This window comes from Leuciscus leuciscus (genome assembly GCF_965113295.1).
Source record: "Leuciscus leuciscus genome assembly, chromosome: 24".
Lineage (NCBI taxonomy): Eukaryota > Metazoa > Chordata > Actinopteri > Cypriniformes > Leuciscidae > Leuciscus > Leuciscus leuciscus.
Genome location: NC_138723.1, coordinates 17,010,614 through 17,034,928, shown reverse-complemented (window position 1 = coordinate 17,034,928; position 24,315 = coordinate 17,010,614). Strand labels below are relative to the sequence as shown.

The 24,315-nt window shown below is 36.9% G+C and overlaps 2 protein-coding genes across 6 annotated transcripts in view; both read left to right on the top strand.

Annotated features, from left to right (window-relative positions):
- Window positions 1-8,841, top strand: part of tiam1a (TIAM Rac1 associated GEF 1a) — a 52,357-nt gene extending 43,516 nt beyond the window's left edge. For both annotated transcript variants that reach the window (XM_082157426.1, XM_082157425.1), the window contains exons 16-27: window positions 1,185-1,412; window positions 1,566-1,634; window positions 1,770-1,895; window positions 2,040-2,148; window positions 2,774-2,953; window positions 3,845-3,963; window positions 4,068-4,176; window positions 4,579-4,637; window positions 5,024-5,120; window positions 5,527-5,614; window positions 6,642-6,814; window positions 7,122-8,841. In XM_082157426.1, the coding sequence (XP_082013552.1) occupies window positions 1,185-1,412; window positions 1,566-1,634; window positions 1,770-1,895; window positions 2,040-2,148; window positions 2,774-2,953; window positions 3,845-3,963; window positions 4,068-4,176; window positions 4,579-4,637; window positions 5,024-5,120; window positions 5,527-5,614; window positions 6,642-6,814; window positions 7,122-7,642 (1,878 nt within the window). In that variant the 3' untranslated portion in view covers window positions 7,643-8,841. The remainder of the gene's footprint in view (window positions 1-1,184; window positions 1,413-1,565; window positions 1,635-1,769; window positions 1,896-2,039; window positions 2,149-2,773; window positions 2,954-3,844; window positions 3,964-4,067; window positions 4,177-4,578; window positions 4,638-5,023; window positions 5,121-5,526; window positions 5,615-6,641; window positions 6,815-7,121) is intronic.
- A 4,177-nt stretch (window positions 8,842-13,018) lies between these two features.
- The window catches only part of grik1a (glutamate receptor, ionotropic, kainate 1a), a 58,470-nt gene continuing 47,173 nt past the window's right edge, over window positions 13,019-24,315 (top strand). For 2 of the 4 annotated variants that reach the window (XM_082157430.1, XM_082157428.1), the window contains exon 1: window positions 13,022-14,210. In XM_082157430.1, the coding sequence (XP_082013556.1) occupies window positions 14,087-14,210 (124 nt within the window). In that variant the 5' untranslated portion in view covers window positions 13,022-14,086. Of the gene's footprint in view, window positions 14,211-17,875; window positions 18,008-24,315 lie in introns of all 4 variants that reach the window. The other 2 variants (XM_082157431.1, XM_082157429.1) reach the window with 2 other exon arrangements.

Genomic DNA, 24,315 nt, shown 5'->3' with positions numbered 1-24,315 from the left:
CATCGCTCCACCTCTCTCCTGGCTGTCCAGGCTGGTTAAGGCATGCTGGGGTGTGCAGGCTTTTTGTCAGTCCGTCACTGTTTGTTTATCAGAGAGGAATTCATTCTGCTGGAAGCCCCATCTGTCCTCCGTTCCTCCTGTCTTTGTGAATCTGTTCCACCTCTTCCTGAACATCACCCTGAGCCTGAGCTCTTGCAGTAGTGCTGGCTTTAAACTTCATCCTGTGACATACGAGATGTGACACTGGTTGAAGATCTTTTGGAACGAAATCTGTCGTTTAGGTGGATGTTAATAGTTTTCTTTCAGGTATTTGGAAGCTTGATGATGTGTATTAATATCTATTGTGTAATGTTTCTCTGTGGTAGCTCTGTAGTACAAGGGGAAGGAGGAGTGCTTTGAATTGTGGGAAGTTGAAATAATCTTGGCTAAGGGCAGTGTGTAGCCTTCTCTTTGTTGACATGTTCTTTGATGGAAAATCCATCCACTGCCAGATTTCCCAAAGAGACGAACTGTTCAGTACTAAATTACAACAGAGTCCTTTTAGAGATATAGAAGTGTCTGTGCAGTAAATAACCTTAAGAGGGTCTGATTACACTTTACCCAAGCATTCATAAGGCATGATGCGCCTTGTCTTTGGAGTAAAGCCAGAAATTCGCTGAACGTGTCTGTTTGGAACTGGAAATGCTTCTTTCTGACTCTTTTAAATGCTCTGAATACCTGTGAGTGTGTTCCTGTTGCTAGTGAACATTTTAGAGTTTTTTATTTTATTTTTTTGCATGATCAAGACTTTCAATTCAAAGAATTTGTTACTTGTGTCATTGTAGCGTTTCTTGCATTGTGTGGTTATATACGTTTTGTGCTAAATATAATTATATTATAATAATATTTGTGGTAATTGTATTTGTATATAATCTTATGCGTTTATTTCTTTCTAGTTTTTCACTCTGAGGCTAATCCTCATATGCTTTTACATTTTTTAAATAAGTTTAATTCTCTTAAAATGAGATTTTTAAAACAATGTTTTGCTATTGGCTTTACCTAATTTTAATAGACAAGTTGAGGATGATGAAAGGAAATGTGAACCGGATTTATCAATAGATATGTCGATTTTTCCACTCCTGCATGACTTTTACTGACATTTTAGTTGTTTCTGGTGTTTAAATTTAATTCGTTTCCCTCCACAGAGTACGGAGCAGGTGACTTCTTTCTGCCGCAACCTTCATGATATGAATTCCACTGAGGGTCCTGTTTTCTGTTCCTCGTCTTCCTCCACATCTTCCACCTCTTCATCATGTGTGCCCAGCCCCATCTCAACCATGCCTGTTCTCTTCACCCCCCGCCAGCTCTCCGATGCTTATAAACTCCGTAAAGTCATCAGTGAGCTGGTGGACACTGAGAGGACCTATGTTAAGGTCAGTATCTTCTGCTGTGTTTTCAAAGCGTGGTGTGTTTCTATTTTAAAATAGAAACCGTTCTGAAAATCCACACCGAATAAACATGAAAATCATTCCTGATTGGTAAAAGCTGCACTGAACCAAATCATGAAAAAGTCTGTCTCTCTACAGGACCTAAACATTTTGATAGAGCGCTACCTGAACCCCCTGCAGAAGCAGAGCTTCCTTTCTCAGGATGAGGTGAGATATTTCATTCGAGTTTTTTTTTTTTTATTAATATTTTTTTTAAATGATTTATTTTCATCAATGTTATCATCTTCTGAAAATGTTATTGGTTTTGGCTTTAAGATTCTCTTATTCTCTTTACATTCCTAGCTGGATGTGCTTTTTGGAAACTTGGCGGAGATGGTGGAATTCCAAGTGGAGTTTCTGAAAACTCTGGAAGATGGAACCAGATTAGTTCCAGATTTAGATAAACTGGATAGAGTGGATCAGTTCAAGGTGCAGTTATATTAGTCGGATTAGATGCTAATCTGAGTAGATGCTAAATATGATTTAGCACCAAAACAAGCTCACTATCTACTAATTGCACATGATGTGATGAAACTTTCTTTGTTTTCTAATTCATTCTCTTCTAACTTCCAGAAAGTTCTGTTTTCTCTTGGCGGATCCTTCCTGTACTATGCGGACCGTTTTAAAATCTACAGTGCATTTTGTGCCAGCCACACAAAGGTCCCCAAGGTCCTTACCAAAGGTAACACCACTGCACTCTCAAAGACTAGTTTACTAGCATTAGCACATTTAGCATGGATTTAAAGGGCAAGAAAGCCTTTAGATCCTTGAGGTATCTTGTCATTTCAGTGTCATGTTCAATGACTGGATAGTTTAAGTGCTTGCACGCTTTCTAAGTTTGCCACTTTTCTTAGTTCTTTTTCCAAACCCCTGCCAAAGGCCAGTTTTCAGAATGTATTCAAAGCTAGAGGGAGTTTTTACTCTCTCACACGGAAATTGTTTTTTCTGAAGAATAATGACCCCTTTTAAGGGTCTACTGTAAAAAAATGGTCAATTCCCTAAGGCACCAAAGCTTTTTCACTGATGTATGTGAATGTAGATGGTTCCTGTGGGAAAAGTGGCTCAAGTTTTAAAGACGATGAGAGACTGACTAATATTTGTATGGTTAAATGTGTTTGAGTATAAAATGTGAGGCTAACATTCTGGCAGTTGAGAAAGCTAAGAATTACTTGAATGTGCAGTTCGTCTTGAACACCATGGGCTGAGTATATTGACATAAGACCTGTCCAAATTAAAGTCTAGTTTGAGGATACCACTGATATGAAATTCTTGTGCCATCCTATTATTTCTCCAATCTTTTGTTGAAGCTAAAACAGACCCGGAGTTCAAGGCGTTCCTGGCTGAGAGGAACCCCAGGCAGCAGCATTCCTCCACGCTGGAGTCCTACCTGATCAAACCCATTCAGAGAGTCCTAAAATACCCACTACTCCTGAGGGAGCTTCACTCTCTCACCGACCCAGACAGCGACGAACACTACCACCTGGATGGTAAATATGAAGAATCAGATACTTGCTAACTAATGTTAGGCCACGAATGAATCTATAGAGTAATATGATGCAGCTCCTATTCTGAGCAAGATGAGCAGGTTTTGAAAAAAAAAAAAAACACACAAAACAGGATTTTTGCTAGCTCTTTTGAAATGTGCTTGCTCTTCCCAGTATCAATGCGTAGTGAGTGTAAACTATACTAGCTTCTATGTGTAAAATATTAGCCAATCAAGAGGGCTGCACGATTTTATTGAAATGATAAAACCATAACTAGTCCTGCATTTGGGAAAGCAACATGCACTGACCATCTTCCCAAACTTGTAATGATAAGCACTTATAAACCGGCTGTTGTCAACAAAAGGGAAGCTTTGAGGGATCCCTGTAAATATTAGTATTGTAATTTTACAGTTGTACTGTAAAATAAATGTTTCATAAAATCTAGTAATTATTTATTACAGTGAAATATTCCCTATTTTAATATTTCGTATTCTTATGCTACTGGTACTACTACTAGGCTACTACTACTTACTAAGTATTAGTAGTAGTAGTAGTCGTTCTGACATATCAATTTTGCATTCGTATACCTTTTTTTTTTAAATCACATTTTAAATAGCAATTTTTATCAGAAAAATCACAAGATTTATCACCCCAAAATCTTGTAGCCCTGCCAATCAGAATAGAGGTAATTTGCATATATTCTTAAAGCTACAGTAACAAGAAAGCCAGTGTAATTCTAAATTAAAAATGGTTCTGAATCTTTACCAACGGTAAAGCAAAATGTTAAATGTGGCTAAAGATTCAGATGAATCCAGTTCCAACTGGGATTTGTAGCTTGTAACTCTCTACAATTGACTTTAGTTGCAGTTTACTGAGTCTCTTTTCTTTTTGTAGTTGCTATGAAAGCCATGAACAAAGTGGCCAGTCACATAAATGAGATGCAGAAGATTCACGAGGAGTATGGAGCGGTGTTTGACCAACTCATCAGTGAGCAGAGCTCTGAGAAGAAAGAGGTATAATTCCACTAGAGTCTCCCTTAGGAAGCATCAACAATTAGTTTAATGCCACCACCAAAAGTGAGTAGCTTTGGCTTTACAGCTGTTTACTTGCATCCCAGGTTGCTGATCTGTCAATGGGTGACCTCTTGCTGCACGACACTGTGGTCTGGATCAACCCACCCTCTTCTCTCATGAAGGGGAAGAGAGACACAGAGCTGGCTGCGTTCAGTAAGTGCTTGTGAAGCGCTTTTTCCCGAAATAGAATATTGTTCTCTTATTCATTAGTCTGTTCCCTACAGTAATGGTTTCCTACATCAGTAAAGGCCAGCTGTGTCTTTGGGCACAATGGCATTAGAGGAACCACCTTGTCATGTGGCTCTTAAGGCATTAAAGTTGCATTTATACGTATTCAAACATTTTTTTTCCTCTGGCTGAGGCATTTTAGAAGATGAAACCCTTTAGATACTTAAAAAATGGGTCAGTTTGCCATTGAAGTTAGCAGTTTCACCAGGTCACGTTTTTACTCTGACTATTCTGAAAAGAGCCCCAAGCTTCTCTATTGTGAATGTTTGTACGGTTTTGTGTGTCTTGTATTAATGTTTTATTTCATTTTTTTTTTTTCTCCTTCAGTTTTCAAAACGGCAGTTGTTTTTGTGTATAAAGACTGCTCCAAGCACAAGAAAAAAATTGTAAGTGCTTTTTCCCTTTCTTCATTATTCATTAATGGAGATGTGACATAGGCTTGCAGAGCTAAGTTTAAGTGCTTGCAGACTAGCGCTTTTAAGAGGTGTAGTTTTTGTTTTATTGAAGGGCACATTGTTGAGTGTGAAACAGGGATGCCCTTATCTTGTACTTGATTAATTTCTGCTGTCTCTTCGGCTTATTTCACATGGCTAACAAATCTCTGTGACCATGGACTCGGAGACCTTTCACTTGTTTGTGATATTATAAAACTATAATGTGGTTTGGAGGAAATATCACTTCCCTAACTTCTTGTTTTCAGTGTGTCAGGTGGTTGACGGCATAATGATGTATTTTAAGTGTGCTCACATTTTTTTGGTGTTATTTGTCTCAGGGAGCATCTCACAGAGCGTCAGTCCTTGATGAGCGAGACCCATTTCGTTTTAGACACATGATCTCTACAGACGCTCTCCAAGTTCGCAACCTCCCAAGTAAGTTTTGGTCTGCTAGTCTTGTTGTTTTCCCACGGACCTATTGAGAATTGTGTGATTTATAAGCTTCAAGCTGTAGATTCACTTGTACAGTGCTTTTTACATCCCATGAACCCTGATGAGCTTAGTAAAGTCTGCTTTTGGCTCAGTGGAACTTTTATGGGCTCAGGCCAGAATGTTGCTATTCCCTATTGATGGTGGATGTTCAAAGGTCATCCTACAGGAACTTGGGGTCTGCACTCTTGTTCATTGTCCCAGGGTCCGTGTCTTCCATGAGGTTCATTACCCTGTCCTGATCTCATGGGTGTTTAAATGTTTTTCATTGTACTACCACTGAAGAGGTTTTTATAGGCTTTCCCACAGTCCTTTTACAGTTACAGTTAACCTGATGTTTCCTTCATCTCAGATTCAGAGGGATCTGCATTGTGTGAGGTTGTTCACATGAGGTCAGAATCTGAAGGTAGACCCGAGAGGACCTTCCACATCTGCTGCAGGTGAGATGAAGTACAGAACGCCATGCACACCTAAGCCCTGAAAACTGGCAGATAGACTTCAAAGCAAAGAAAAACTAAACACACAAGGAACTTAGTTCACCCAAAAATGAAAATTGTCATCAATTACTGATTTATTGAAATCTAAGAGATTTCTGTTCCTGTTCCTCTATTGAAAGTCCACGCAAGCAGTACTTTGATGCTTAAAGTTCATATAGAGCTCGAAATTGAAAAAGAAATTGAGCGGTTTAATCTAAGTCTTAAGATTGCTTTATATGATGAACATTTTAATTTAGGCTTTTATTCACATAGACACGCAAGGCAAATATGGTACATAGAAGCTCAAACATGCTTGTGTAACAAGAATAAACTTAATTTGTTCTTTTTGAAGCAAAGTTTTGGGTTAGTGGATTTTCAAAGGAGAAACATTCATTAAAATATCTTAATTTGTGTTTCAAAGATGAACTGAAGTCTTACAGGTTTGTAATGACATAAGGGCGAGTAAATGATGAGTTTTTTTTTTTTTTGGTGAACTATCCCCTTAATAATGATCTTATGGCTTTAGTCCTTCAACTAAAAGGTATTTCTAAGAGAGATAATGTGTAAAATAGGACCTACAGGCCAATAAAAAAAAAAGAACTATAATGGCCCCAAAAAGCATTTGGACACTCTTAAAAATGTTGAATATCATTGCATTGATGAGACACAAAATAACCAACCAAGTGGCATCTGATAACAAATGTTGCTTTACATTTCATTTAAAAAAGTCTCACATGAGTTTCTGTCTTCTGCTGAACACAAAAGATGATATTTAGAAGAATGTTGGTAACCAAACAGTTGATGGACCGCATTGACTTCCATAGTATGGAATATTTTTTTCCATACTATGGAAGTCAGTGGGGTCCATCAACTGTTCGGGTGAACTATTAATTATACTTTATTTTCATACTTTTGGGGCCACTGTAAATTGTGTAAAACTGTATATTTCCATTCCTCAGTAAAATATCTGAATTTGTTGTTGTTTGTTTAGCTCTCCAGAGAGTAAAAAAGACTTCCTAAAGACAGTTCATTCCATCCTGAGGGAAAAACAGCGACGTCAGTTAATGAAGACCGAGAGTTTACCTCCAAATCAGCAGTATATTCCATTTGGAGGGAAACGGCTTTGTGCACTAAAGGGTTCACGACCCGCCATAAACAGAGCGGGTAGGTTTGGGATGTCTGACGCAAACTGAACATTGATTACTTTTCTTTGCAACACTTTCCTTCTCTCTGCTCTTCTTCCTATATCCCTGCTAACTCTCCCACAATATCGCTCTGTCTATCTCTCGCTAACATGATTAAAGCTGCAGTTTTTGTCTCAGGCTTTAGGGTGAGCTGATTATTACATAACAAATTTAAATCCTAGAGTCCACCAGATGATATTGCCGTTTTCTTTCCTAATTTGAAAAATATGGTCTACTGAATAAAAAAACTAGTTGGCATTCACTCTCTCTTTACTGTTTATCTGCAGTTTCAGACCCATCTCGAACCCTCGGCCGCCGGAAGCTGATCCGTAATCGTTTCACCATAGACACAGGTGTGGTTTTTGACGACGGCTCGTCCCAGGACCTGTCACCCATCACCCCGACAGAGTCCCCGCTGTCGTCTTCACTCCATAAACCCCAGCACCCCATCCAGGACACAGACCGCTGGGTGGAGGACCAGTTTGACCTGCAGCACTACGAAAACCAGAATGACGTGAAGGAGACGGACATCCTCAGCGACGACGACGAGTACTGCCAGTCCGTCCGGGGCCCTTCCTCCGATCCGAGCCTGGAGGAATCCTTCGAAGCCCTCTCGGTGGAAGGAGATGAAGTCAAAGATCCTATCGGACTCTCGGAGGACAAATCTCCAAAATCCCAAGCCCCCCCAAAGTTGACCCTCCTGAGAAAGCAGTGTGCAGTGGAGGGCGTAGCTTCCGAAAGGGACTGTGAGGTTATTTGGGTTCGCAGGGACGATTTTAAAAACAGCTGCAACAGCGACATCTTCTGAGCGGAGAGAGAACATGCGAACTGTGAACTTGTGCAAGAATAAGGCAGATACCCGCTGAGTCCAAGCCTTTCACAGACACGATGCACTGACAATCCTACTGAAAGCCAGAACTGAAAAACTTGCACCACAAAAACTTCTTGATGCTTCAAACCACTCCACCCTTAACGCAAGCTTCCTGCCATATGAATCCAGACATCACAAGTAACATTCAAAGATGCCAACTGTACAGCCAATGTATTTATAGAGGCTTCATACTGGCAGACAACAGGCAGCTACATGTTCTTTTAGTTGATCTTGTATTTTTGTTGTTTTGTATTAAACACAAGATTGCGGTCGATCTGTTCAGTTGTACTCCATATCCTCTTTTTTTTATTTTTTTTTATTCAGGGATTTGTGATTTAACGCTTCGTATAACCTCGCTAGTTCTTTGTATGGCTATACGCAGGTGATTTTGTAGAGCGTGGCAATATACCCTGGAAGTGTCACAACAGTTTCGACTAGCTGTTGAATGCCGTTCCCGTTACAAACCCAACAGTTCCTCGCTTGCCGTCTTTGTTCCCTTTTATTTATAGGTCACCAGCAACCCAGTATTAAAGATCACTGTTCACCGAACATGCAGAGAGATGTTCTTCTACTTGAATATTGAAGTAAGAACTGCAATAATATAATTTGTTTTTCGGTTATGGAATCAAACTACCCATAGTCCTCTCTCTATGGGCTTTGGTGTGCTTGTAAACTCAACAGCCAGACATTTAGATGGCATTATAATTCGAAGCACCCCTACAAAACTGTTAAATGTAGCAGATTTGTCCTGTTCATACTTGGTGAGAATGAGATTTTAAAGAGTTTGAGTCTTTTATGGTATTTTGTACAATGATACAGATGAACACGTTAAACCCTGCATGTGTATTTTAAACACATGAGATGCCCTTCCACGTGACATGCAATCACTGCACCTTCAGCCATGGATCCCTTTTTAATGAAATTGACTATTTAAGACAAAAGTGTAAAAACTCCTTGCTTTTACCCTCTGCCTTTTTGAGACTGTGTATGTTCATACTGTGGAAATAATTATCCTAAAATAAATTTTCCTAATTTATATTTGCAGTTTTATCCAAATAACTTTGTATGTGGTCAGTTCTTTTGTCAACATGGCACCTATTTGCGTGTTTTAAATAAAGTTGGGTGTGGTTTTTAAACACAGTGGCTTGTCTTGTTAAATATAAGAAAATTGAAGAAAAGAAGAAAAGAAAAAAACACGAGATGTTTAGCAGATTATAAGGCTTCAGGTTTCGGTGTTGTACTGAAATCTTAGTACCCTGTGAAAATTTGACTCCCCTGCTTCTGATTGGTTAATTAGGTGGAGGCTGCTACCTGATTGGTCCCTATCAATAATTCTTATTTTAAACTTCAAAGGGAGAAGACAGATGACATATTACCAGAAGGTGGCAATGATGCCCTGCGAAATGTTTCCCCTCATGAAATGACTTTACCGAAAACATTTTTCCAGTTGCAGAAGGGGAACAGATGAGTCATTTTAATGGGAACTAAGCAAAGCCAGAATTTCCTCATCTCCTGCGTTGTTTTTTTTTTTTTTTTTTTTATGAGGCAACAGTGTGTTCAGGTTCAAGCACAGTTAGCCACTTTTAAAGCTAGTTGAAACGTCATTAGAAGTTCCTGCTCTTGATGCATTAATATATCAAGAACAGTTTAAATCCTCAGTTGTTTGTTTTTTTGGTGTGATGTTCTCAGTTTATTCACATTTTCTTAGTCTAGTGTCTAAAATGTAGGCTATACTTTTCACATAGGCCTATTATTTATAGGGACCCACTTTATATTTCAGTTTTTTACAATAGCTAGGACACATTTCTCAAAACTTGGTTCATGTTTTTCTAAACTTTCAGCTTGGCACAGCAGTCAATTTCACATTCAAAATGCACTAAAACTACCAAAACATTTTTTTATATGTAGCAAATCAACAAATCAATACTAGCAAAGATTGTCATCCAACAAACACACTTTGTCAATCATTAAACAGACCTGAAAAACACTAACATAAGGTTGCATTATTCAATGTTTTTATTTGTAAAATGTATTTAAAGCAAGAATGACGCTTTCTACTGCTTATAAAGCACTACAGTATATGTTACACGGTCCATGTTTACATTACAGTACAAAATTATTCCTATAAGTTTCCCCTTTTATAGATGGTAATGAAATTGAAAGACTAACTAAGTGTTCAGATACATTTAACTGCTTTGTGCCAAAGCAATGATAAATGATCCACAGTTTAGCCCACATAGACTGATGCTGTGATCACTGTGTGACGAGTTTAAAAAAAAAAACCTGTACGTGCCTTTATAAGTACTAACAATTAAATTAATCATCTGATACCTGTACATGCTTTTAAATTGTACTTACACTTGTACTTGCATTAAAAAAATACCTGCATGTAATTAAATCTGTAATTAATTTCTGTAATTACACTGTTGACCCATTAACACACCCTTAAACTTAACCATACCACGAAACCTGTTGCTAACCTTAACCGTATTCCGCCTAAATAGCAGCAAAAGTGTTTTGCAATACAACATGAACACAATAAGTACATTGTACCTAACAATTTTATTATTTTGTTTTATTATTCTTTGATGAATATAGTAAAAAAAAAAACTTATATTAAGTTGGACCCATATTAGTTGGGTCTTTGGCTCAATTACTCTTAAATTTAAAAAGGTGTTTTCTCAACTTTATAGACCTTTACTACAGATTTTGATCATATTCATCTGGGCAGCAGTTTAAACATCAAATGCACCATAACGTTAGGAAATCATTTTCTGCTCTGCTGTAGAGAAGAAAAAAATGTATTAAGAAAATGAAAACACCATTTGCAAGGGTTTACTGCTAAAACAGTCATATAACCAGTTCTCTACCATGAGATCCATCAAAGGAAAAATAAATAATATGTGCCATTTGCTAAATAGCACATCACATTTCTATTTCAGCTGTCAGACCATAAGAGCCTGAGGGAAGAAGAATGTTATCACAACAACAAACAAAGGGATGGTTGTTTCACATTATGACGTAACTTTAGGAAATGTACACTGATAAACTAACACTCCTATGGCCCTTCTCAGTCCAGCTCTGATTCCATGCAGTGTCTTGGAGAAATGTTATCCACTGTCAAGTATGATGAGTTTTAAATTATGTTTAGGTAGCTAAAATACAAAATGTGCTGGAATTGTAACGTTTTGACCAGCTAGTTGGACTTGCTGATCATTGAACTGTTTTATTATGGGTTGCAAAGTTATTTGTAGTGACTGATCTGGCTTTTAGATTGTGATTTTTTTAACATTTTACAGTTTGTCTGTTTTTTTATTATTTTACTATCACTAGGACCCATTTCTCAATATCACAACATCAGTCTATGTGGGCTAAACTGTATATCATTTATCACTGCTTTGGCACAGAATGCATCTTTCAAATTACATGAATACATTTCTCACTTAGACACAAACACTCTATGTACCCATACAGGCCAATTTGCAAGTTTACATACTCTTTTCATAATACAACATTTAATAAGACAGTAATTTGCCACATTTCTACACTAATGCAACACTGAAATATATTCTCAATCTAAAAAATGAAATACTGTCAAAACTATTAGATGTAGCTGAACACCTATGTGTTAGTCTTTCAGTTTCATTACCTATTATCTATACAAAAGAAAAAAATTAGGAATAACTTTGTACACTAATGTAAACATGGACTATGTAAGATATACTGCAGTCGATTCTAAACAGCAGATAGCTGACTGTCATTCTTGTTGTTAGTGTATTTTAGGTCGTTGTTTAATGAGTGACACTGTGTTTGTTGGATGACAATCTTTCCTACTGTTATAGAAGAATGAGTTGATTTGAGACATGAATGAAGTGTTTTGGTGCATTTTGAATGTGAAATGAACTGCTGTGCCAAGCTGAAAGTTGGTTAAGAGAACTGTGTTAAGGGTTTTGGAAAAAATTACTTAAGTATTGAGAAATGTGTCATAGTGATTCTAAAAAAAACAAAAAAAATGTAATGCATTTCTATTCTTTCCACACACTGCTGCTTGCTGACTAGTCAATTATAATGAATAATAAATCCTAAATCTGTCAATAAATGCAGCCGTGCATTATTTGAAATGCTCCAGAAGTGAAATTGAAATTCTACTTTACATCTCTCCTACCTGCCACAGCTGACCATCAATATTTAGAAATCATGGATGAGTCGCTGAATCACACAGATGAAACATTCATCAGACTGAGGAGAGGAAGAATGCTCTGTGTTGATATAGTAGCTTTGATTTGTGCTTCTTTTGGCTTTCTCTGTGAAGCCGTGATCACAGGACTACCGAGGTGGAAGCTGATTGTACGCTCTGGATCATGTGCAGAATATGAAGGACTATGGACTAAATGTTCTTTTAATGCCAGTTCATTAGCATGCAAAGCTTATTTAGATCCAGCCCCGTGGTCAGCTCGTTATTTTATAACTCTCTCTTTGGTTCTGTCTGCAGCTGCATGGGTCAGTTCACTCGTGAGCATTCGGTGCACCCGTCCCGACAGTGCCAGGTTTTGCCTGGTTGGAGCGGCCTGTTTGCACCTGCTCGCTTCACTCACTACTCTCATCCCTGTGTCCTGGACGGCACTCAGCATCTTCAATGCCGATCATGGTCTGAGCTCCATTCGGTTCCACATGGGGGAGGCTCTGTTTGTAGGCTGGCTGGCCTCGTGTTTGCTATGCACGGCTGGGCTGTTGCAGTGTTGTTCTGGCCCCCTCGGCAGGGCAGGAGAAGAAACCACCATCGCTGAGTCCTCCATCAGCAGTGACATCAGTTTGGACACACTGTTTAGCTCAGCCAGCCTAGACTCTCATGCAAATGCAGGCATTAGTGAATTGTAAAAATGGATGGATAGTTCACCCAAAAATGAAAATTCGGTCATCATTTACTTACCCTCATGTTGTTCCAAACCTGTACGAGTTTCTTTCTTCTGTTGAACACAAAATATATTTTAAAGAATGTTGGTAACCAGACAGTAGACCGCTCCCATTTAATTCCATAGTATTATTTTTTCCTATGGAAGTCAATGTGTGCCATTAACTCTATGGAGAACCAATATTCTTTTATTGTAATATCTTCTTTTGTGTTCTACAGAAGAAAGACACTCATACAGGTTTGGAACAACTTGAGGGTAAGTAATGACAACATTTACTTTTTTTGGGTGAACTATCCCTTTAATTAAACATTGTCTTTTTTTAATTCACTTATAAATACGGAAAATAAAGACTGAAAGTATACTTTAATGTGTGCCACAAGCCCAGAAACTGAAGACTTCGCATCATAATAAGGTTTAATTTCATGTTTAATTTAGTCAAATAACATGTATCTACAGCTTCTTCCTTAGCCATAAGGGGCTGTTAGAAGATTTGCCCAACAGATGGCGTTGTTCCACCATTTGGCAAAAAGCAAGTCAGCTTTTGGTCCAATTCAATTTACCGAATCGGTTCGTTCCAATGAACAAGACCAAATTCAAGTCATTCAAGTATTTCCAGTTGTATTACGTTTGATTTTTGATGATTTTCACTACGTTTTCACAATTATGTAGATTATGTCAAATGTTATGATTACTGTTCCAATATTTTAGTTAGTAATGGGCGAACACTATTATTACTAACTAACATATTATTATTATTATTATTAATAAGAAGATCATAATAGTAATAATAAATATTAATATGATTAATATATGTGTTCCATTTTTCACGGTATTGCTCCTAAACAAAGTCATTCCTTTCCGTCGAGTGCTGTACAAACGCTTATCGAATCGTTTCGACTGAGTCAATCAAGAATCGGTTCAAAACATTACGTGCGAACAAAACATCGTCACTATAATTCCGAGGACTCTCATACATATTTTTTTTAACATGAAGTGAATGAGAGCAACTATTTAACTTCCCATAATGATGACAGCATCCAGTTACCTCAAACGGATTGTCTCAATGTGGCTATTTGGAGGGGGAAAGAATTTAAGACCCTGGGAAAAAGTCTGTGCGGGCTTAAAAAAGAAGATAACACCGTGAAGAAAGCCAAAACGCTGAGCAAATTTTGCTTTAATCCTGCGTCTGGATCATGTGTCTGCCAGTGGCGCGCGCACTTTACTATCCACGCAGTGCGCGTGCGGTGTGCTACAAGTATTTGAAGCGATGAACAGAGGATATCAGCACAAAATCTTACCTGAAATATCTTGAAGACTCTATTACATCGTGGATTTTCCGGTAAAGGATGATAATGTGTGGTTTTTGAGGCAATAACTGGCTTTTTCGAGGAGCTGTTTCCATTGCGCGCGATGGGAGGTGAATGGTTGATGAGCGCGCGCTACGATTCCCTGAATCCAGTTTTATGACATGAAGTTTTTTATTTTCACCAATTTTGATTACAAAGCCATGGATAAGCGCAAAAGACTGTTATTTTTCCTTTTTTACTTGATGTCAAAGTTTTACCTTAGTGACCAGCAGGTCATAAGAATCGGTAAGTGATTGTCTATCATGTCACGTTCATTGTTGTAACTTTGTCACCTGCAGTTACTTCTTAATCTATAAACTTTCGGTGTTCGGCACCGTCGGTCTTTTTTGTCACGTCACTGCTTAATCGACTTGTGAAAGTGTTTTGTTATCGCTTTAAAAATATCTTCATCTTCATATTTTTTTGTGTGACCTCTCTAAAAGTATTGTGCCGTTGTATCTGAATATGCATGTATATAGAAATAGCCTACGTATTCATTGCAATTATCAACATTGTCATATAGCTACAATAATAATGTTTTTTTTCCAGAACTCAGACTTTAAAACTTTATACAAATTGGGATGAAATCATTAATAAAGATAGGTTTCTCAAAGTCCTTTGTTCTGTATGTGATGGTTGACCTTTCCTGACATACGAAGTGTCGTTGACGGGCCATCTTGAAAGTATTAGGCCTATGTTTAATATTAAACCATCATCATCACTAAAATGTGATTTGAGAGATTTGATCACTGGCTGCCCTCTATGTGTTATTGAGATAAAGCCTGTTGTAGTCACACAGAGAACAGTACTGTATGATGATTGCTGCTGTCTGACTTTGGCAGCACAGTAAATCCCCAAAGCAGTTTTAACAACCTACATTAATCCTCTTTCCTACTCAAGACTTGATTAGATGCTCCTCTCCAAAAGATGGGACTTCAGTTGAAACAGAAAGCTTGGCGTATTGCTTCTGTGGGATAGATTGTGAAACAGAGCTGGAAATACTATATATATACAGGAATATATATACAGGACAGGTATATAGCCTATATAGTTCTGGAAAAATTAAGAGACCACTGCAAAATTAGCAGTTTCTCTTGATTTAATATTTGTGTTTAAGTAAAAAAATGTTTTATATATATATATATAATTTTTTTAACTACTGACAACATTTCTTGCAAATTTCAAGTAAAAACATTGTCTTTATGAAGGATGCATGACTCAAGCCACGTACAAGGTTATCCTGGTAGAACAAAATTGCTCCCTTCTGCTCGGACAATATTCCCCAGCTCGAAGGATTGTTTTTTTCCCACGGGACAATGCTCCTTGCCACACAGCCAGGCCAATAAAAGTATGGATGGAGGACCACCAGACCAAGACCTTGTCATGGCCAGCCCAATTTACACACCTGAACCCCACTGAAAACCTCTGGAATGTGATCAAGAGAAAAATGTAAGGTCACAAGCCATCAAACAAAGCCAAGCTGCTTGAATATTTGTGCCAGGAGTGGCATTAAAGTCACCAAACAGCAATGTGCAAGACTGGTAGAGCATTGCAAAGACACATAAAGCTGTGATTGTAAATCAGGGTTTAAACCAAATATTAATTTCTTAAGTTAAGACATTAGCATTGTGTTGTTTAAAAATGAATACACTTTTTTTGCATTATTCGAGGTCCGAAAACATGGCATCTTTTTTTGCGATAAATGCATTTTTTTCTTAAAATTTTGAAGAAATGTTGTCAGTAGTTAATAGAATGAAACAAAAATTTAATTTTTACTCAAACACATACATATAAATAGTATTAATAATTTATTCAATTCATTATAAATGTATTAGATAACAGTCTGTTCAAACTGTAGTCTGATATAGGCACACCACGGGACCATTTAAAATTAGTTTGTTAAAACAAAAGGTTTACAAACACTTTCTCTTTCCGTATGTCAACCTACAGTGTTGATGAAAAAAAAAAACATGCATCATCCATCCATCCATATATAAACTACAATGAAATGATCTCAATTTAGGTTTACTGCAACGATCCACTCTTAATGTTGGTCATTTTCCCCAGGATGTATACTTGTGTGTAGAGCAGAATGAAAGAGTTATTTAGCCCCCTGATGTAACCTCCGAACTGCCCTATTGATTCCACAGGTATTTCATCAGTTCTGTCCCGGAGGGGGGACTTGTTTAGAGCACACCATGTGTGGACCCTTATTATTTGTCAAAGTTTATCAGATATTGTAGGTTTACAGATGTTTTGTCGCCTTGAACACACAGTGTTCTGTCTTTAAGATGGATGTGCACTGGAGCAATGAATCATATTATTAGATATACACACCCTTACACATACACATGAATTTGATAGGACATTGTATTATATCAGGCTGGAGACACTGTCCCTATGTGCTTTCAAAAATACAGGTGCATCCACCTGCCATCTGTCATCTGAATGTAATGACTGGCATGTTACAAAGCGCACGCCACTGGAGACATGCAATAATGGTGGGATTAGTTTGCATAACAGTGAGCCATAGTTGATACACTGACATTCCTTGGCTTTTCACAAATGTTCTTGTCAAAATTGTATGACAGTGTACAGCTATAGTTTCTGTTTCACATATTATGAGCAAAGATTAAAAATAGAAGTTGGATGATACATAACAAGGAAACAAGATTTTTAAGGTTTGCTTTTTAAAACAACTCATTTTAATTTTCATTTGCCTCTATATTAATTGTATCCCTCTATTCAGAGAAGAAATACATGTAAATGTAAAAAAAAAAAAAAAAAGTATCTTATTTATTAAAAAACAAGTTTGGTAATACTTTAAAGCCTTTGCATTATAAAGGTATTTATAATGTTTGTTATAATGCATTATAGTTTTCATAAACAATTGTAACCAAAGGAATGCATTATAATATTTGCAGATTCCTTGTAACATCTGAAATTTGTTGTTTGCCATGTGTTTAATGCATTATACTTTCTAAAGGTGTAATAATGAATAGATACGTATTGTAGTGTATTATAACTGTGGTTACAATTATTCATGAGACCATACAATGCATTATTACAATGCATAATTAATGCATTAATCAGAGCACTCACCACGCTCTCCCAGCTAATTATGTGCTAAGACCTGTGTCTGTAGTCAAAAAATTCTGCACTGTGCAAATTTTTTTTTTATTAACTTAAATCAGGAGAAAAAAACAAAACAATTTGGCTGTCTGCCTCCCTCAGTGCATAATGAATGCATTGAAATACTTTTATAATGCATTATAAAGATTTTAAGTAAAGTGTTACCAAAAGTTTAATAAATAAATGATTTGTATATATCACAGTGTTGACTGAGGAAATGTGCAGTGCTGATGGAAGTATTTCACAGGCCATGAGTGGAAATTAATCCTTTTAGATTTGGATCCACGTGGCCTCAGATGTATGTTCGGGACTGTGAAATGGCGCTGCTCTTTGACGGTCAGCAGAATTTCCCTAAAAGTCTGTACAGATATGGTGAATTAGGAGCTGGTTTGCATGCCTCTGTGCATCTATTTGAACACTCTGCAAAGTATTTGTCAATTAATTAACAAATAAAGTTGGCTGTAAATATTTGCATAAAAAAATACTTACTGTTAATAAACCTCTTATAGATTGAGCCTGAAGTAACAGTGAATGAACTCAAGCGTTTAGTATGATCCCCATGAGAAAATCAAAGAGTTCGATCACAGTGGCGGAGAGAGTGGAGAATAGCTAATGTCTCTCGCTCTTTCTCTGCTAAAGCATTGGTATGCATGCTGACTCCTTATCCCTTTGTGTTTTCTTGTGTTTGTCAGAAGGGATGTGTTTGAACAAGATTTCATGAATTTGAATGAGAGAGAAGGTTTTTTCTTTGATGATGCATTTGGCCTGTGTGTTTGCAGAAATCATTGTGATGTCTTTATAAGGAGTGTGTGGAATAGCCTACATCAGTGACCGAAATGTTGAAAAGAAGGTCAGAGACAGAAAGACAAAGACTGTGTCCGAGATGATATTCAGCAGTGGTTTATGTGCAGGTTTGTGTATCTGTTAGTACGTGTGCATGCTTGCATTGGTTGTTGCTCATTTGTGCATTAGAAGGTTCGCATGATCTTTTTGATTAATCAAGAACTCTGTGTACATTACATTTATTCATAGATGCTTTTATCCAAAGTGACTTACCAATGAGGAATATGATACAAGCCTTTCATCTTACAAGCCACAGTATGCAGCAAATTGTTGAACGAAAGTAATATGACAAAGTATTATATAAATTAAGTCATTTAAAGGTGCACTCAACAGCTTTTAATAAAAAGTTTAAGCTAAAAGTTTTACATATAAAGAAAACACTTTTTTATTTATATTTTACGAAGTATTCACATGTACAAATTTGCATTTTTAAAGTTTCCAGTTTTAAGGGATACAATTTTTAACTACAGGGGGACTTTAAAGGACTTTTTACAAGAAAATAAAAATGTTCAGTCTTTCTGCTTAACAATTTCATGTTTAATTTAATGTAAGTAAATCCATAAAATGTACATTACAATTATACCCAGTCCCAATGTATTTTATGTTATTGGTCGTGTTATGAAGACTTTTTTATTTTTTTATTTGTGATCATTCAGTCTTCTGGAGAAACATCAGACTTCTCTCTGGTCATTCGGATCTGCCTCCACTTAATCAGTAACCGATGGGTAGAACCAAGTTCTTGTCGTGTCTCGTCTATGTTGGATGTGTTTCGCTACTCTTACTCTGTGGATTACCCTGTGGATTTATTAAAAAGACTGCCTAATTATCTTAAACTTTGTGTGTATTATACCGGCACAATCCGTGACACCTGCCATGTTAAGATCACGAGTCGTGTCATGTAATTTACGTTAGTTGTTTCAGCCAGTGCTCTAAACAAAACAAGCAAATCAAGTGGAAAAATTAAATATCCAAATTGGCTGTTTTTACTAGATCCATGGCACACGAAATGCCTCTGTGATCATCCAAAACACAGTGTGACAGCTAGCGGTCACAGTGCAATGCAGCATGAGACTGAGATAAACAGACGAAAAGGATCAAAAAGAGATAAACAGTTTAGCTGTTAGTAAATACACTTCATGCATCCAGGCCACTAGGTGTCCAATACAACCGTGATGATTAAATTGAACAAAAATGTACTAAGTGCACCTTTAACTTGAACTCCCCATGACTAATTATACTTGTCTGACTCAAATTTGAATAATTACATTAAGTGGAGGAAAGGGAAACTCATCAACATTAAATATTGATTTTAATCATACTAACAGTACATTATATAAATCAGTTCTACCCTCTGCCTTTATGAAATATTTGCTTTTATAAACTGCTGAATTTGGTTGTTCTTTTGCCAAAAAAAACAATGCTGGATGAAAACACATCCATTCTGATCCATTCTTACTGTATCGTTGTGCAGAGTGTTCTGTCAGAATATAAGCAGCGTGGTTGAGGACAATGATATATAGATGGAACTTACTGATATGTAGCCTACACACGCCTCAACTGAACATCTCCCGGAATGATCCAGGGGAAAATGAAAAACAGTACCGGCTGAACGCACAGAGCAAAGTTTGAGATCCTTCATGGCACTACAAGGTCAGATGCACTCAAACACAAAGTCACCAAACACTTATGCATGCACAATCATCTGCTTATTGTGCCTCAAAAGACTCGGGCTGCATCCAAATATGCATACTCCACTACTATATAGAGTGTGAAAAGAGTAGTATGTCCGAATTAACAGTATAAAACAGTAGGCAAAAATTACCCGGATGACCTACTACTTCGGGCATGATTTTAAAGTGCACATCCAGTCCCACAGGAGAGGATTTGTAAATGGCAGTGAAGCAGCACAACTGATGCTGTAGGTCACATGACAATGACAACATGACAAATGTAGTGACGGGATTCATAATTAAAAAATAATGGTCAAAAAGTAAGTACGTAAAAAAGTACGTATTCAGAGAGTGTTTTAGATGCAGCCGAAAACTTTCAGTGACATTTTGTTTTGTTGTCTCAGAGTTGAATATTCTAAAGTTCACTGAGCTCAATATTTGGAGGGGGAAAAAAACCATCAGCATTTCAGGGCTGCATTAAGACATAATCTCCAAAAGGCCTTTGAAGTGTTCATTTTGGTAAAATGTTAAGAAAAGTTGAGAAATCTTAGCAATTGACTATAATTGCACACATGCTTCATCAGGGTATATATATTACAGCTATTAGCTGAAAATCTCCTCTATTTTATGAATGAAAAGACTGGTTTCCTTTGTCAACCAGTTCCTGAGGGAAATGAGAATGAATACATGTGCAAAAATAAGAAAGAGGCACAAAGGGTTTGTGAGCTAAAAGGCAAAAAGACAATGCATCCAGTAACACAGTCTGGGAATGGCGACAATTTCCCATAATTCAGCTAATTTACATCAATTTAAATGTAAAAACTGCCTAACCTCTGCACCATTTTTGTTCATGTGTGCAGAATTTTAATGACAAAAGAAAAAAGCTCTGAAGCAAATATTTCCACTCAAGGGTTCGTTGACAGTCAAATTAGGCCTTTAAAAGTTTCTTTTAGTCTTTCTGTACTTTGATATCTTTTATATATTTTCAATCTTGATAAAGCAAATTATTAAAATACATACAATTATGAAAACATTAAAGATAATACATTTATAAATTAAATATTAATAAAAATGGATTCAAATCATTTAACAATACAGAACTATAGAAAGTAGATTTGGTGATTAGTGATGTAGGTTGATGAAATAGAAACTAAATAATTTCCAAATATTATTTTACACATATATATCTAATATTAATATTATAAATTTTTCACATTGGGTCTTTATACATTAACTTATAAAGCTGCCTTTTTAAGCCAGCATGCACAGATACATAATTTAAAATGAATCGTCAATATTCCATAAAAAAATAAGAACTGTCCATTTTGATTTTTGACTTTAAATTTAAGGTCCCTTGCATAGGCTATTTGGGGGTCAGTGGTAAAAGATTTAAAACATGATCTATAGCAGAAACTACTACTTTTAGTCCATACTTTTTGCCAACCACTGGAGTTTGTGTTGCCTGCTAAAACCTCACCAATTGCTTACAAACTCTGGGAGCCTTTGAACTGTCTGTTGATCAAAGCTAGAGAGAAGGCACTGCATACTGTGTATGTCACAATCTGGAAGGTAGGACATGTTCTACATTAAAGTACCATGAACTGCATTAATGAATTGTCCACTGTGAGAATACTTTGAGGAGGATGTGCTGTATACTGTCTGGCAGACTATAGATTGAACTAGGGCAGTGATAAAATATCAATGAGCGTGCTGGCCAGATCCTGCTGTGACATATGGCACTGTGGGTCTACAGCTGAATACTATTGGATAAAACAGCTAATAATCAGTAACGAAATTCACGATCGATTATTCGGGTCTGTATGGAGAAGCTTTGTCAGTAACACCACTTTAAAGTAGTGGGGGAAAAACACATTCGAAAAATTTAAGAAATACACCCTAACGAAAAAGACGTTTATTGAAGTATGCGATTAGTATACTTCTTTAAAAAAAATAAAAAAATAAAGTATACTTTTAGTCTTACTTTTTATGTACTTCTCAGAAATATACTGTATGTACTTCTCAGAAATATACTTAATATTGCACTTTTAAGTATACTTGATTTATACTGACAGAAAAAGTATTGCCAATACTTGTACTCAGTCTTTTGATCGAGATATACTTAAATGTATAATGAAGTACTCTAAGTATACTTGGCTTGTAGTTTTGATTGAGTAGCCTATTAAATAATTGTTTCACATAGTTTTACATACTCTCTCTGTTTTACACATCTTCTAGTACAGAATCTCCGGATCAAAACACAGGTGAAGAAGCAGATAGAAGATTGCTTATATAAATGGAAAACATCGTGATCATCAAAACAGCATATAAACTGCCTAACATTACCGAATGAAATGTCGACCCAGGGATAACGACTGTAAAGCTTTGTGGGTGTTGATGAATTCGATCTACTCAAAAGTCTATCTAACATAAAATCTGTGTTATATTCTGAATCCGTTCTGGTTCAAAAAAGCAATTTTCTCAGCTTTTTGTTTAAAAAGTTGCTTTTTAAGGAACACGCCGACTTTTTGTGACTTTAGCTTCACCGTAGGGAACTATATTCTCAGAAGGCGAAGCACTGCTACTTCTGCGGAGTGATTTACTCCAACTCCGAGCGAAGTCTCTGCTCCTCACCACGGGGCTTCTCAGGTGCTGCGAGCTTAAGTTTGACAGTTGTATTCTTAATCTGTAACTCTTTACATTACAAAAGCTAAATATCTTGACCTGTCTGCAGTGTGAAATGTGTTTTGTCTGGAAATTACAAATGCTGACGACCTACAGCCAATGAGAGAGCAAGATACAGGGCAAGAGAAAAATCAGGGAAAGGAGTCAGACCAGAACATCAGCAAGCATGGCTTCTGCAAGCAACCATTCTCTCCTTCATATTTTTTTCCCCCTGCAAATCAGCTCACAGACAACTTAGATTGCAGGTTTCTTGCGGGATATCATTTTGACAAGAAGAAATCCAGTCCTGCGTGAAAAGGACTTGTGTCTTGTGTGTGATCATGTTTATTTCCTTACTTCCTGTACCACTTCTCGTGGAGTTTGGTTTTTGTGACACGTAGTTTGTAGATCAGACATAGGCTGGGTCCATCACTTGCATACTCTTTTGAGTGGGTACTTATTTTGAATAAGTACTTACTTCGCGAACACTTAAGAAAGCATGTTCTAAATAGTATGAATGAATGTGTGTAGTATGAATGTAATTCAGACATACTATATGCTGTCATTATCATGTGACCTACCAGAATCAGTTGAATCTCTTCACTGCCATTCATAAATCCTCTCCCGTGGCCTCATGGGATAGTAAAGTGTCCATCATACTTCAGAATCTCACCGGAAGTCGTAGGTCATCCAGGTTTTTCTTTTATGAGTACTGTGAATTTGTATTACTTTAGATCACATTTATATTACATTACATAATTTATATTATAGTACATACTTCTTATGTCACATAACATGTTTCACCTACTGTATAGTAGGGAAGTATGCGATTTCAGACGCAGTCATAGCGTATGTGATTCTTCTTAAGTGAAATGTTTTGTAATGTGTGACCCCCTGTTGCCGATCCATCATGTAATGTGCACATAAAAGCGAATAAATGGTACCCTAGAGAGTCATGTAATGCGGGAAGAACAGTGATTTAACATCTTTGAAAATCGTGTAGCGTGTTCATTGGTAGCGAAGATTGAGTTTGTGCTTTTGTATTTCTTTAGTAAAATTCATAAATGAGTGATTTGAATTGTCCTGCTTCCAAACTGTGTCCAAACATATTTTTTGTTTTATAGTGTAACGTTTATAAATTAGCACTTTGTAATGAACATAGCAGACAATAAAATATTTTTCTTTTTTTCCGATTAATCATAAAAATATGCAAAGCTCTACTCCTAAGTACAAGCATATAGATCCAAAGCTTATAACTTTCTTTATAACTTATAATGTTTATTGCAAGGTCAAAATGCATTTAATGGCACAAACATGATAGAAAAAGAAATTAATTAAAGTTGCGTTCTCCAAGGTGAGCCGCAGAGGCTTTGGACATCCCTTGGGGACCATTTTCCAATGAATAGAAATAAAGCATTAAGCATGCTCAAGTAACCATCACTGTGCCTACGCACACATACACAAGTGTCTATATGCCACTCTGTCGGCTTTTTCATTCCACTCTAATCTAATGCTATGTCTTAAAGACACTGGAAATCTATTTGGTTCCAAATGGCTGACTCTTAACGTGTCAATCAAAGGAAATTTGAAGCTAGATTGATTTGGTGTTTCCAGGTAATAAAAGATCAATGAGGGATCAGACTTTTCAGTCAGCTGAAATATTCAGAGTAAGTAAACATAGCAAAAACATAGATCCGAAACTTCATAAAAAAACTAACCGAGGCTTGTTTGCTGCCAGACTCATTGTTATCAACTCTTCTTCATGTTAGTGCATCTGCCTCGTCTAGAAAAGCCTCAGGCTTCATTTTCATCACCGGCCTTCCAGTCGGACACAGTCTGACCATCTCCCTCTATATGAAAGCAATCAGTTTTTCACAGACGAAATCTCCTCTCCTTTCTCCCTGTGTGGAGTGATCGGTCTGTGCTTTTTCCTCGAGGGACAATCTGAACATCAGACAGTGTTATCCACAGCAGGACTTTTTGGCTTTGCTCATTCCAACTCAGCTTTCAAAAAGCCAAAACAAGCCAAAACAAGCCACTGAGAC